Source organism: Chlorocebus sabaeus, chromosome 4 (genome assembly GCF_047675955.1).
Source record: "Chlorocebus sabaeus isolate Y175 chromosome 4, mChlSab1.0.hap1, whole genome shotgun sequence".
NCBI lineage: Eukaryota > Metazoa > Chordata > Mammalia > Primates > Cercopithecidae > Chlorocebus > Chlorocebus sabaeus.
Window position 1 is genome coordinate 18,412,695 of NC_132907.1, and position 15,744 is coordinate 18,428,438.

Here is a 15,744-nt window from a genome sequence, read left to right on the forward strand (position 1 = left end):
AAAAAGCAAATATTCTGGGTTCTGGGAAAAATTATTTTTGCAGAATTGATGCAGCTTCACCTGTTACCTCAGAAATCCGTCAGGCCTGTTAAGAGCCTGGGCCCTTGGTTTCCTGGGGTGGGAGGAGGGGTCGCATCTGCACACAGCAAAGAGTTATTGCTCTCCTCCGCATGGCCAGCCTTAGAAGGTCCGCTTTTTCATTCCTGCCCATATCACAAAGGCCTGAGATGGTTCAGCACTTCCTTTTATGAATGGCCATCTCTGCTAAAGGGCAGATTGGAATAAAAGTCAGGAAATTAGGAGGACTGAAAGTGGACGTGTTTGGGTCATTCTTGTTGTTGACATAGCTTTATTCTCACAACCCAAAATTTCAGCCGACTTGTCAGTTTAAGATGTGCGTGGCTGAGTAATTTATCTTATCAGAACCTCTCACCCCTGACCTTTGCTATTGGTGATTATCATCGTAATCAGATCAATTTTACTGAACCTTATAAAATACTGCCTTTGACAGCATGGGAGCCAAAATTTTCTTAACATTTAAATCTATCCATGGTGTTATTGATAATGCCAAATAAAATTACAAATCACTTTAAATTAATGTCAGCTCAGTAACTTCATCACTAGACTATTGGGTTGGAGTATTAGATTTTAATTATTTGAATTTGAATTATTTAGTTGATAACAAAACAAGACATTTTATTAGATCATTAATAAAAATACTCATCAGAAATTGCCCCTGGATAGATGTAAATCAGCCTTCTGGGGCCATTTATAACTGATGAGAGAATTGTACTGCTTGATTTTAATACTTCACTGAGGAATGGAGGATAAATAGCAAATGTTAATTTTGTAGGAGAGTTTCATACAGTTTATGTTTTGAAATGAAAGGGATATGACTTCTGACTCTTGCCTGAAGCTAAGTCACTTAAAAAGGAGTCTCCCATAGTGCTGGCTTTTTTCAGCTTTAGAATTTCAATTGATATGTACGTGTTAATCAGTTGGCACCTTTCTTCACATATGTAAGAAAGCAAAATAGAAATCCTTTTAAAAACGGTTAAAACTTTGTATTCTGCCATGTCCTTTGGCATACAGCTATCAAATTGTTAATGATTCCAAGCATTTTACTTGTCTGAAACAGGAAGCAAAAGTATATCAGAAAGGAACAGTTGGTGATTTTTCAAAATTGAGTAGGGGTCCTTTAAAGGCAGGGTCCATCTCTGCGGCCCAGGGCAGGGGGACCTCATTTTTAGCAGTTAGCCCAAAGACCGGAGTGGGGAATGCTCTGCCATATTCCCAAGAATAGAAGTCAGAGTTAGGTTCTCCCACCCCAGGAAAAAAAAAATATATATGAACAGAAGAGGGAGCCAGGCCAGCCCACACCCTTGGCCAGGGCCCTGGGCCAGCCCCTTGTGTAGTGCCCACGGGTGTGCCCCGGCCATGCTCAGCTCTCCATCAGTCACGGCTGTCCCTTGCCATTCCTGGTAACCTGTGGGGTCTCCCCCTCTTCCTTCCACCCAGAGACCTCCCTCTCCAGAGGAGCAGGTCTTATGGAGCCATCTGCTCTGGGAGGAGCCTCTAGTCTGGGAGAAGGTAGAAGAGGTGGTCATATGCTTGAAATGACTGACTTTTGGAGCTGAAAGTGACAGTGGTGATCTGCAAGTCCAGCGCCTTCACTTTGGGCCTGAGACATTGAAGCCAGAGTAGGCAGTGGAGCCGTGCGAGGTCACACACCCATTAGCCAGGAGCCGAGCCTGGGTCGGGACCCATGTTTGCCTGCCTGCCTGCCTAGTGGTCTTTTTCCCTTGCCTATTACTTTGCCATTGGACAAATTTCCTTCTACAGAGAGTTAGAATGATAATAGAAGGTGTTTTTGTGGCCTTGGGGAGATAAACAGCAGAAAAATAAATGTTGACCAATATGATGGTAATAGTAATGATTCCTACTATGTCTTGGCACCTGCAGTTATGCCTGACCCTCCGTGCACAGTTTTTGTATTCCACCTGAAAAGTGTGGCAGCGACTTTCCTCACCCCTACTTTAGAGATGAGGAAACTATCCTTAGAGAGGTGACATTTATTGCCCAAAGACACAGAGCTAGTTAATGCTAGAGCGTGATTTATAGCATTGAAGCCGTTCCAGCTCTGTGTTACATCCTTTCCGCCATACAACTCCTTTTCCAGGGGGAAATTAGTATTTGAAGGAAACGCTAATTATTACCTACCTGCCAGATGGGCTCCAGAACCTGAAGATCTAAGTGGCAAAAGGAGTGCCTGAGACACGACCCCAGAAGTGGTCGTGTTTATGCCGGGTCAAGGGACGGGGAGGCTGGATCCTGTTGCAGGGGGATAGTCCACACGGATGGAGTGCTTGCCATGTGCTAAGTGCTGTTCTAAGCTTGATACTTATTTTAACTTAGTTGATCCTCATAACATCCCTATGTGGTAGGCTATTACTCCATTTTACAGACACAGGAACTGAGGAACATGGGCCCAATTTCACCAAAGGTCACTACGGAGGACCTGGTAGAACCAGGATTCAGATGAAGAGTCTGCCTCCAGACTGAGTCATTCTTACATGCTGCCTTTCTGGATGAGCTCCTTGCCCTGGAGGGGTGGAGGTGAGGGGGTTTGTCCTGTGTACCCTTCATGAAGCCTGACAGATCCTCCCCAGAGGCAGATTCTGGCTGTTGCCATGTTATACTGGAACCCAGAATTAGCCACCCACTTGTGGGGTACAGAGAAAAGGAATTTCTTGCGAGGCCTGAGGTGATCAGGGCTGTGAGAAATGGTTTGCTGTGATGAGGTCTGTCCTAACCATCTCAAAGAAGTATCTGTCAGCACCCCAGGGACATGCTCCTTTTTATCACCTAACCAAAATCCAGTCTAGTTTCTCTCCTGTGGATTCCCCCAGGCTCTCTTGCCTCGCATCTCTCTCTTACGGAGGGCTGTGTGGGTTCTCAGTGGTCATCTTCTCCAGCCTGGCTCATGCTGGGGAGCAAGGTAGCTGGAGCCCCTGGGAGTCCATAGCACTGGGCGTGGAATGGGACAGGCTTCCTCTGCCCACCTTGCTTAGCAGCCCATTCAGGTGAGCACCTGGGGAACAGGGAGTTGGGAAGCGTCTCTTACAGAAATGACCTAAAGCCATTTCTGCCCCAGGCTTTTGCTTTGTTTTTAAGAGGCCTAGTTTCCTGACACATACTCAGTGCTTCTGGGACATCCAGCTGAACTTTATCTCTGTTTACTATGCCTCACTATTGTTAGAAGCTACAATAATAAGTCCCTCTTCCCAGAAAGAGGACACTGGGATCATATGAACAAGTACAAGAGTTCAGACTTTTAAAAAGGGGTTTTTCTGTGACCATCTTGAACTTTGAGCATGCAGTGACTTCATCTGGACTGCAGTGAGGAACACTCATTGGGCCACCTCCTCCCAGCTGGCACATTCCTGAGTCATTACACCGGCTCAGTCCTGCAGGCCAGGCTGCTGCCCAGAGTTGAAGGATCATTCTGTATTCCAAAGTACCTAGGGCTACTGGCAGCTGCGCATCAAGCTCACATTACCCTGAGGAGTGTGCATCCCTTTGGAGGCTGCACTGAAGCCCATCTGTTTTCAAAGCGTAGTATGAATCCTAAATATTTGGGGAATTCCTATAGTTAATGAATGGAGAAAGTATAAACCTTTCTACAGTTTCCAATGTGGCATTCTCATTAGGGCAAGTTGGAAAACCCTGGCCACAGGTGATCCGCCCACCTTGGCCTCCCAAAGTGTTGGGATTATAGGTGTGAGCCACTGTACTGGGCCTGTTACTTTTCTTAATTAAAACTCTCTTATCCTGAGAAGACACAAGAGGTTCACTTTAAGACTTATATTTTGCCTAATATCACAGAATTCATTATAAGCTTGAAAAACACCTTTCATTTAAAATTCCTATAAAGCAGTGGCATTAAAAGGCAACTCCTGAAATTCAAGTTTTAATTTCATGTAAACAAATCGAAAATGCTTTCGACCCCGTGGTCTGTACAGGCATAGGCATATGACCCTGGCTTATGGGATCTGGGCTACATCAGATTTTAGTGTCTCCCTTAGAGGTTGGTTTGTCCAGCTCCTCCTGCCTGTCGGACAGACACATAAAGAAAGACTTGCCTGAAGAGCTTTTAGATGAGGACATTTGTAGGAATAGAGGGAAAACAAACATAAAATATGCAAGTGGGCTTTAAAAGAGAAGGAATCATTCAGAAAATAGGACCAGACAAGTGGACCTTCCATCTCTGGCTGTCGACGCTGATATGGTTGGGCTGTGTCCCCACCCAAATCTCATTTGAAATGTAGCTCCCATACTCCCCACGTGTCATGGGAGGGACCCAATGGGAGGTAATTGAATCATAGGGGCGGGTTTTTTCCCACGCTGTTCTCATGATAGTCAATAGTCTCACGAGATCTGCTGGTTTTATAAAGGGCAGTTCCTCTGCACATGCTTTCCTGCCTGCTGCCATGTAAGATGTGACTTTGCTCCTCATTCGCCTTCTGCCATGATTGTGAGGTCTCCCCAGCCGTGTGGAACTGTGAGTCCATTAAACCTCTTTCCTTTATAGATTACCTAGTTTCGGGTATGTCTTTATTAGCAGCATGAGAACAGACTAATACAGATACCTCAGGATGGGAGGGGGAAAATGGCCTTTCTAGAAATGGGTGCCCAGAGGTAGGTTAATTGGATACAGGAGGAGTTGGAGTTGGCATCAAGAAAGAAACCTATGACTGGCCAGGATGGGTGCATTAAAGAACAAACTTGACAGTGAGCATGGGATCAGAGAGCTCACTGGGGGTCCCATGCCCAGAAAAAAAGAGACTTGTTCAGGTGTGTTTGGAGGGAGGGGCTGCCAGGAACTGAGAATGTCAATAGTTTCAAGGGGAAGAGAAGCATCTTTTAAGAGGGGTCAGGTAAGAATCAGCAAGCCTGAAAATCTTATAGGTCTACCTCGTAGGGTCCTTGGGATTCCCTGAGATGTGGGGTGGCCAAGGCCACCTGAGTACCTCCTGAGTGACCAGCCCAACTCTGGAGGAGAGGAGTCTGAAAGAAGCAGAAGCCGTGTGGCCAACCGTTTAGTTTTCTGAACCCATGTCCGGGCCCCTCAGGTGTAGGTGAAGAAAGGTAACAGTAATGAGTGGGGAGCCCCATTTTGCCATTCGCAGAATAGAGATTTCTGAAAACAGAAGTTAACTTTAGCGTGTGATGCAGAGACCACCCAGGACCCCAGGAAAGACAGGCTCAAGGGCACGAGGTTCTGAGTCAGTCTGCCCTGGCTTCCGGGGCCCCAGGCCCTGTCATCCTATCATCTTGGACATCCAAACTAGCATGGCCTTTTTTAAAATGGAGAAAAACAATTAAAAATATATTTTATTTAGTAAATATTGTGGATGTCCAGATTATAGACATACTCATCAGAATAGACCTTTTAAAAATAGATCTTAAAAATCATCTTAAGTTGCTCCTGTACATTTGAAATTGCCCTTCGTGAGAAGCCCCCAGAGCAGGGTTTCTCGACATTGATGATGTGGACATTTGGGGCCAAGTAACTTTTGTTTAGCAGCACCCTTGTCCACCAGATCCCAGTAACACACACCCCCACCCCCATAGCTGTGACAGCCCCAAATGCCTTCGGACATTGCCAGCTGTCCCCTGCGGAGTTGGGATGGGGACAGAATTGCCCCTAATTGGGAACTATAGATTCAGAGTTTTCCCAGAAGTCAGAGATGGGATGGAGAAGAGGAGTCGATCGGAAGTTGAGCCAAGGAAATTGGCAAAAGCAGGAGGTGTTGAGCATGTTTAGACTGTACCCTAAAGAATAATAGAATTGTTAGTGCATTTGGGTCCTCTTAAATATAATCAAGATGTCTGGATTTCTGTAGTCAGTGTGTTTTACGGGGTGGCCAGAGTGAGAGTTTCAAAACCTCCTTTGGTACATTTTTTTTTAAGTCATGCAAGGTCCTGTGCTTTTTGTGCCAGCACTATCCTTCCAGTTCTGAAAGCCGCTTTTGTCCTCTGAAGAAAAGGACCTGAATGTTTGGGCAGATCGTTTCATGCTGTACAAGGATTATCAGACAACAGATGAGCTGGGAGAACAGCTGGTTTCCCTACAGTCACTGGGCCCTATGACCTGGGAGGCATCATGAGCTGTGCAGGGGACAAGTGATCTGGCCCCTGGGTCTGTGAGCCAGGCCACACTCCTCCTGCCTCTCCTCTTCACCTCCCTTCGCCAATACCACGGAGCCGACCTTTCCCACGCTGCCTCACAGTGGACTTTCTGTGAAAGGCTCTCCTGGGAGCTTGTGAGAAATGCAGATTCTGGCACCACCCAAAAAGTTTGAATCAGTGGTTGGTTGGGGACCAGGAACGTCCTTTTTGAAACAGGTAGCTGTCATTCTCTGGGAGATGGTCCAGGAAACCACACTTTAAGAAGCAGCACTCTGGAGGGTCTTTCCAACTCTTGGAAGGCAAAAGCACATACATTCTACTTCTCTTAATCCTCTCATCCTTGCAGAAGAAATGGGGATGGAGGCCATATTGCTGACCCTTGCGGGATTCATGTGTCTGAGGGAGACTGCAAGAATAAAAATAGAGATCAGCCAAGAATCTACCAGTCTAGCCTTTAGATGTAACTTCCAGTTTCTCTGAAATAGAGGATAGAGAACAAGTTGAAATGAAATCATGAGGAAATCGACAAATCCAGGTTGTTGAGTATTTTGTAGGACCACTAACCCAGTGTCTTCAAATAGTCAATGTCAGGGGGAAAATAATGGGGAAGGGGTGGAATAGGTTGTGGTGGGAAGACTATCCTTGACTAAAAGAACCTAATCAAATGCAATGTATGAGCCGTGATTGAGTCATGGTTTTAAGAAAACAGCTATTGAAAACAGGGCAGGGGTAGGGAAATTTGAGTAGGAACTAGACTTTGGGTATAAGGGGATTATTGTCCATTCTCTTGAGTGTCCTAATCTTGTTGTGGTTATATAGGAAAATGTTCTTATTTTTAGGAGGTGTATGCTAAAGTATTTAGGGGTGAAGTGTCAAAACATCTGCAACTCATTTTCAGATATTTGAGAAAATGTGTGAGTGTGTATGCTACAGATTGATGAAACAGATACAGGAAAATGTTAACAAATGTTGAATCTGGGTGTTGGGTATGTAGATGTTCATTGTCTGTTCTTACCAACTCATATCTATGTTTGAAAACGTTCATAATAAAGTTGAAAAACTGAACCAGGGTGAGTAAGCAAGGTAGTGTTCTTCGAAACATTGTTTGTCCTGGCCTCATTCTTTGGGTGTGCTGTTCCCATCAGGATGGGGACTGAGAGCTTTTTGATGCCGCCTTGATCAACGTCCTTCCGGTTTCCCTTATTCTTTCCAGGTAGATATGAACTTTGCTCCTGAGTTTCTGTCCGGGTGATCCAGCCGATGGGCACTGGGTGGTTCTGGCTTCACATGTACTTTCTTCCCTGCTGACAGCAGGAAGCTGCCAAAGACAGACCCGGGATTTAAGTGACAAACCCCGGCTCAGCTCTGCTGAGGACCTTCACTCTACCTTTTCAAAGTAGGGCTCTGGGAAGAATCCGTACACAGGACTGACTCCCACAGACCAGCCATTTAGAAACTCCTCTTTGCTCCCTATCCTATGGTATTAATGTAGGTTTCTGCAGGATTCTCATTTGTCTTTTTTTTTTTTTTAAGTGAAGAGGCTTTACTTTGCATACCTTTGTGCCAGTCATCGTTTTCTGAACATCAAGAGGGCTGTCTAGATGATCCACAATCACCAGGGATGCGGTGTTCTCGAAGGGAAACGTATTTAGTGGCCCATGGAGAGAAGTCGTTTACGTAGAATGGCAGTGAGGGCCTGGTTTATGAAGTGGGCTTTGTGGAAGCAGGCATTACGGTTAATAGCAACGAATGTCAGGCCGAGGAGGGCTGTGCATCATATCCCTGTGGTTAACAGAGTTCTGTCATGAGGATCTCTTTCCCGTTTGATACAGATGTCTCAGTAGGTACCTGCCTTTGAGTACACTTCGCCAAACTGGTACACTTCACAGAGCACAGACCACTGCAGAAGGCCCCTGCTGCACTTCGAGATGGTCCCTTGTCCTGCCACCCTAAGAACTTTGCTTGCAGCCTCTATTAGTCCGTTTTTACACTGCTGATAAAGACATACCCTAGACTGGGTAATTGATAAAGAAACAGAGGTTTAATGGAGTCCTCACAGTTCTGCGTGACTGGGAAACCTCACATAGTGGAAGGCGAAAGACATGTCTTACATGGTGGCAGACAAGAGAGAATGAGAACCAAGCAAAAGAGGTTGCCCTTATAAAACCATCAGATCTCATGAGATGCATTCACTACCATGAGAACAGTAAGGGGGATCTACCCCCATGATTCCGTTATCTTCCACCAGACCCCTCCCACAACATGTGGGAATTATGGGAGTATAATTCAAATGAGATTTGGGTGGGGACACAGCCAAACCATATCACAGCCCCCAGGAAGCCTCAGTTTTAGTCAGCCTTGCATATCACAACTGTTCCTCTGATAGTAGCAGTTAGCAAACTTACCAGGGAGAACAGAGCATCTTTTCCCCGCGTTGAAAACAGAGTAATGAAGCCCTCATCCCAGCCAATCTTGTGTGGGTGTGAGAATTTGGTGCAGTGAATGAGGAAATGTTTTAGCACAAAGGAGAGGGAACTATATTATTTTAACTTAAGCATGTGTGTCCTTAAGCAATCCTGCCTTCAAATAGTTCTCAGGCATTTTGCTAAGTCCAGACGTCCCATCTTCTCCTCTCCTGAACTTTTACAGCCTTTTTCTTCAGATGCTGCAAACTAATTGCATTCCTCACTCTGAGCAGACCTTGCTGGCCAGGGCAGTGGACGCTGGAGTAGTCATTAAGATACAAGTCACCTGAGAGGTTGTAGGAGCCCTGCAGTTCTGCAGGAGGACAAATATGAATGTTATCATTTAAAAATTACATTCAGGCTGGGGCAATGGCACATGCCTGTAATCCCAGCACTTTGGGAGGCTAAGGTGGGTGGATCACCTGAGGTCAGGAGTTTGAGACCAGACTGGCCAACATGGCGAAACCCCATCTCTACTAAAAAAAAATTTAGCCAGGCATGGTCATGTGTGCTTGTAATCCCAGCTGCTCTGGAGGCTGAGGCAGGAGAATTGCTTGAACCGGGGAGGCAGAACCAAGATCATGCCACTGCACTCCAGCCTGGGTGACTGAGTGAGACCCCATCTCAAAAAAAAAAAAAAAGAAAAATTACATTTAACAGAAAAGGGATGGGACAGAGATTGGCTGGGCATAACTAAAATGGTTTTCTAATCAAATGGGAAGGCTTTATATAAAGCACTCAACAGGCTGGGATTGCCACCTGTGGACTCAAAGTATTTGTGAGCCTGGTGGGCACGTGCAGCCTCTCAGGGCCTCCTGGGAGTCTTTTTGGTTCATTTTCTTGTTCTCTTTTAGAATGATCATTTTCATGATAAACAATCTCCTCTAAAGCCCTCTGTAACTTTTTTTTCAAAAGGCTTTCTATTCGGTACTATCTGGAGGAGGAGCTGAGAATGAGTGAGTTGGAGTAGGATATACCTTCTGGCTGAATGCTAATTTATCTCCACCAGGTGGATTGGCAGCTGAGTTAGGTAGTGGGGAAACAGGAAGACCAGGACTCTGCCCTTGAAGGCAGCCAGGAAAGTTTAGACATGAGTGACCTCGTCCATCTCTAAGTAGCCTGTGCTTAATGTTTTCTGTGAGCAGTGGCCAGGTTTCTGTAATCTACTGGGCACCTCCACTGGACCAATAGTTGTCTGAACGGTGTCATCTATGTTACAGGAAAAGCTTCTGAGGGCAAGGAGTTGATACTTGTTGAGCACTTACTCTGCCAGGCACTGTGTGGGTGCTTCAGTAGGTTCTTGTTCATTCCTTGCAATAATCTGGTGAGGTAGGCTACCCTTACCAGCTCAGACGAGGAAGCTCTGAGAAGTTAGACATGCACATGGTCAGTACTGGAGCTGGCTTTGGAACCCATACCTGATGGACTCCCTTCCCTTACCCAGTGCTCGGCATAGCGTTGTGACACACGCACACACACCCTGACAATTAAGTGCATATGTTCCTAGTAGTGCACTAGCTGTGTCCCCAAAATAGCATCTTGTATAGCAACCACCATGATATGAGGATTTTAAAATACATCATGTTTCAAGGGATGGGTAGATCACATGCTAACTAGGAAGTCAACCAGCAGGCAGACAGCTGGTGCAGGGTGTGGAAACGGGCATTTTAAGCTTTGACACTGGGCTTCCTTATTTCCCCGCTTCTCTTCCTCTTTGATAACTCCCTGCCTCGCCCCACTCCCAACATGCCAGGGGGCTCTTTGCAGTTCTCATGGAGTTGACTTGACCTCGGTTAATGAGATCTAATCATTCAGAGCAGGGCCATGTGCCCAGATGTAAGCTGAGGGATTGTTCTTGGCCTTGAAATGGGGCAGAAAACGGGGCTGCAGACCAGCACTGCTGGCCCCCATTTCAGGGTCTACACTCCTCTGAAGAAGGCTTGAGCCATTGGAGCAATGTCTTCTGGTAATGAAGTCATTCCTCCTTGGGGACAGAATGAGGCCTCTGTGAAATGAGAAACAATGGGCACGTTGAGTTCCAGACCTGGGGTGAATCGAAGCTTAGGCAGAGGCACATGGGATGAATTGGGACAGTTCAAGGGATGCATTCTTCATAGACAAGGTTCTGTTGTCAACAAGTCCACTCAGTTGTAATGATACTTAGTTAACGGTCATTAATGTCTTTTAAAAATAATTTCCCCAAGTAAGTCATGAACTCTTAAGGTTTTTTTTCCCTCTGAGTTTTAATTAGTGTAAATTATTTTGTCTGAAAATCACCCTGTGAAAAATGGATGAAATATAGGTGTGGGAGCAATGTTTTGTTTATTCTTTTTCATGGGATTGTTTCTTATTTACCTATGAAGCAAACACACTTATGTCTCTGCTAGTAATTTAATTTCCAGGAAATAAAAGTGGGGTGTTGCTACTCTCTACTGTTAAGCAAAAGCGCTTGGTGCAAGTTTCGCAAAACTTAACTCACCTAGTACCAAAACAGCAGGCCAAAAAGTCTTGCAAACTTAAAAAAAAAAAACAAAAAAATCCACTAATAGAGTTGATTGCCATTCTTGCCTCCTCTTCTCTGGATCCCTGTGCTGTCTGACTTTTTCCAGTAAAAGATGAGGGAGCGGGAGCCCTGTCCTAAGAGTGCAGCAGCAACCGGGACAGTGCTCCCTGGGTTGGGAGCAGGACCTGGCACTAGCCGCCTCCTTCCATAGCGCTCCCGAGAGAGGTTAACTGCCACATAGAGTTCTGAGTGCAGTGATGTCAGGGAGAACTTGAAACAAACGCAGCGAGTGCAACAACCGCCTGGCATGCTGGCCGGCCCGGGGCTTGCTGGCAGGGTTGTGCGGGCGCGGGCCGGGCTTGGACTGTGTCGCTGCGCGGCGGGAAGGCGGGGCGGGGCCTGGCTGCGCTGCTAACCGCCCTCCCTCTCCCCTAGGTGAGGCCGCAGGCAGTGCTCTGGGTCCGGGAGCGCTGTCCCCAGCATGAACGCGGCCGGCGGCGGGAGTGAATGACTGCAGCTGCGACTTCCTTCCCCGGCCGCCCGAGCCTCCTTCCCCACCGACTTTCTTTCTTTGATTAACTCCGTGGACTCCTGACTCTTTCTTCGCCTGGAACATCAATATGTGTCATGTCATTGTCACCTGTCGCTCGATGCTCTGGACCTTGCTGAGTATTGTAGTGGCTTTTGCCGAGCTCATTGCCTTCATGAGCGCAGACTGGCTGATCGGGAAAGCGAGGAGCCGCGGCGGCGCGGAGCCGGCGGGCCCCGGCGGGGGCTCCCCCGAGCCCTACCACCCCACCCTGGGCATCTACGCCCGCTGCATCCGGAACCCAGGGATGCAGCACTTCCAGCGGGACACGCTGTGCGGGCCCTACGCCGAGAGCTTCGGCGAGATCGCCAGCGGCTTCTGGCAGGCCACAGCTATTTTCCTGGCTGTGGGAATCTTTATTCTCTGCATGGTGGCCTTGGTGTCCGTCTTCACCATGTGTGTACAGAGCATCATGAAGAAAAGCATCTTCAACGTCTGTGGGCTGTTGCAAGGAATTGCAGGTAAGAAGGCAGGACCCCGGGCACGGTGGGATGCAGGGATGGAGAGCTGCCCAGTGCAGCGCACTCTGGCACCGGGCATTTGCTTCCTGCCAGTTTTGGAGAAGACTATTTTCTCTCTAATCAGGTTTCCTTTGCCCCTTCCGTTCTAGGCGACGTTTGTGTGCTGCTCGCATGGGCCTCTTTCCCCTGTCTTACCCAAAAGAAAACGGGCTTGTTCTTCTCTGGTGTTACGTGGTCCTCCTCATTGCTTATTTCCTCGGGGTCTAAGTTGTTGGTTTTGGTTTGAGTAACTACTACTACTTTTTGTGTTTCCCATTAAATTAAAAGCATGCTCTCCACGTCAGTGCAACTCCCTGAGGAATTATGGAAAGTGTGAGTCCCACCTTCAGCAAGCACTCGATGCTAAGAGGAATGTAAGTGGGGTCGCTCATTGAGAAGCAGCAAGCCTGCTTCCCCATCCACTCTCCGCTCCAGCCCCCAGATGATTTCAGCTTGGGTGGGGAAGACACGGGCTGGGAAGGAATTAGTATCAGCTGCTGTGTGTTTAGTGAGGTTCTGGTTTAAATTGTCTGTCTCCTAGAGCCTGACAGAATGTTCTGTGCACTCAGATCAGAAAATGCAAGCTAACTCTTCCATTTTCTGGGAATTTCTCACTCATGAGCTTATTAGAAATGGGCGGAAAGAAAAGGATGAGCTCTTTACAGTGGTCCCAGGGAGAAGGTTGTGAACTGCAGGGAAAGCATCCACGGCTACCAGCACTTTTGTAGGCTTCCCTGCGTGGGTTTGAAAGGTGGGTCCTGAACCAATGGGATAATTGTCTAGGTTTGATTCAAGGTTCTTGTTCTGGGTGACAGAAACACACAAACACACAGCTGAGTTTGAAGACATCCCCAAAGAAGTAGAGGAGTAGACTTGCTTTGATATTCAGAAAACAGGTGCTTACTTTTTAACCAAGACATTAATCTAGACTCTAACAAGACAAAGTTACCCACCTACAACCCTAAATGAAGGGCACAGGTGATTCATCCCTCAGCAAATTCTAGAGCTGTGTGCACAGGATTCTTCAAAATGAAGTTATACACTGAGCCATGTGTCCAGGGCAGTAAAGCAGCAGCCCCCAAACGAATTCACTCTAGCCAGCCTCATAGCAAACTCTTGAGCTCAGCAGGGCTGGCTTCCAAATAAACAGATCAAATGACAGTTTTTTCCCAAACAGCCGATAAGATAAAGTTTACTGTTCCTCAAATCTTAAGAGGCCCCTGTGTAGGGTGGAGGTGGGGGACGGGGAGTAATGGGCCAAGAGAAATGACAGAGGGCCTGCTCCTTAGTTCTGATTTGCTTTCATGGGGGAATACACCATCCAGACACCAGGCCCCTTAAACTTTCTGGCCCAAAGGGACAAGTCTCAGGTCCCTCATCTCTCCATCTGCCAGGATCAGCCATACCACAAGTGACCCAGGCACTCATGGAATTTGGGAGACCAGGATTCTGTGTTTCAGCATTGCTCCTCACTAGCAGTTTCACATGAGATAAATGTACCACCCCGGGTCTCAGCGTTCTCCTTCTGAAAAATAGGAAGATTGGAAAATATGACCTTCTTTTAGAATTTTTAGGCTTAGAGTTTGATTCTGTGAAGCTCCTTGTCCCCTTTTGACTCACTTCTGAAGATGTCTCTCCCCTCCAGCTTGGCATCTCACCACCCAGAAATGTTAAAGGTGGGTTTCAAGACTGAGTCATCTTTTTTTTTTTTGAGACGGAGTCTCGCTCTGTCGCCCGGGCTGGAGTGCAGTGGCCGGATCTCAGCTCACTGCAAGCTCCGCCTCCCCAGTTTTACGCCATTCTCCTGCCTCAGCCTCCCGAGTAGCTGGGACTACAGGCGCCCGCCAACTCACCCGGCTAGTTTTTTTGTACTTTTTAGTAGAGATGGGGTTTCACCGTGTTCGCCAGGATGGTCTTGATCTCCTGACCTCGTGATCCGCCCCTCTCGGCCTCCCAAAGTGCTGGGATTACAGGCTTGAGCCACCACGCCCGGCACATCATTTTCTTATCAGAGAAATGTCCCTGCTTTATTCTCCTTGGACACAAGGTGCCTCAGGGGTGGGTGGGTGGGTGGGTGGGGGTGTGTGTGTGTGTGTATGCATGCATGTGTATATCTTAAAACTTTTGCAGAGAAATGTTACTGAAGGCTTTTGAAGAGTCAAACATGTAGCTCAAGGGAAGCCAGCACACACAATTTATTAATCCTGTTGAAGAGCCTGGTTGACCAGAGAGAAGGATTTCTGTTTACTGTTCTCTCGCTCTGTTGTATTTGTACATCCTTGATGATTTCATGCCTTTATTATGGGCTTTATTGATTTGCTGGTATGTAGATGAGACTCCTGGTTTGTCATGTAGGGGTGCTTCTTATCCTGAGAAACTTGATGATCCCACTATCTTCCAGTAAACCAGTGGCCATTTACTGGAAGGGGTGGGACATCTTGGGCCATAACACTAAACCTATCTTTGGCAGTCATTCAGAAGCAAAGCATAGTATCCTTCAAGACTATTTACATGCAGTTTATAATAAGGTGTTAGTTGAGTGAATTCCATCTCTGAATGTGGATTAGTCCAACACATTTTGGTACTCTCGTGTGCATCACATTAATGGCAAGGTGTTCATTATTGCACAAAGATTAGTATGGCTCTCCGGTATTCGAACACTCCAGTGAGTTTTTTTTCTTTTTTCTTTTCTTTTTTTTTTTAAGACGGATTCTCACGCTGTTGCCCAGGTGGGAATGCAATGGCATGATTTGGCTCACTGAAACCTCCCCCTCCCAGTTTCAAGCGATTCTCCTGCCTCAGCCTCCCAAGTTCCTGGGATGACAGGCGCCCGCCACAATGCCCGGCTAATTTTTGTATTTTTAGTATTGACAGGGTTTCATCATGTTGGCCAGTCTGGTCTCAAACTCCTGACCTCAAGTGATCCACCCACCTCCGCCCCCAAAGTGCTGGGATTACAGGTGTGAGCCACTGTGCTTGGCCTCCAATGAGTTTTTCTTACTTTTCTGTCTGCACAAGGCCTCTGGGAGGAGGGTTGAGGAGAAAGAAGTAGGAGCACTCCTGAGGGCTGGTGCTGATCTTCTGCCTCTTTCCAGTCTAGAAGCTTTAACTTCCTCCTTATTCCTGTTACTTATGCAGCATCTCAAAAATTCTTAAATTACTCAGAATTTTAAATTGGCAGGAGGCAGAGATTTCTGCATAGTTCGACTGCTGTCTAGGAGCCGCTGATCTAAGTGCTGAAATGCAGGAAATAACTGGTTTCTTTTCTCTGTCCAGCCTAGCATCACCCTTCAGAGAAGAAATCATGAAAAAGAGGGACTGAGCTATACTTCTCATGTTTGGGGGTCACACCTGCAAGGGATACTCAGTGGGCGCTTTCTCCCCTATGGGAGGTCTCATCATGCTCTTCAAGCCAGTGTAAGGGGCGCTGTGGTTCTTGCATCCGTGGCTGAGGACGTTGCCACACTGGCATCCGAAAGGGCTGGCTGGCTTTCT

General features: G+C 47.0%; 1 protein-coding gene across 4 annotated transcripts in view; it reads left to right on the forward strand.

Annotated features, from left to right (window-relative positions):
• LHFPL2 (LHFPL tetraspan subfamily member 2) overlaps window positions 1-15,744 on the forward strand; it is a 160,985-nt gene that overhangs the window by 117,800 nt on the left and 27,441 nt on the right. For all 4 annotated transcript variants that reach the window (XM_037982129.2, XM_037982130.2, XM_037982131.2 and 1 more), the window contains one exon: window positions 11,596-12,210. In XM_037982129.2, coding sequence (XP_037838057.1) covers window positions 11,781-12,210 — 430 coding nt within the window. In that variant the 5' untranslated portion in view covers window positions 11,596-11,780. The remainder of the gene's footprint in view (window positions 1-11,595; window positions 12,211-15,744) is intronic.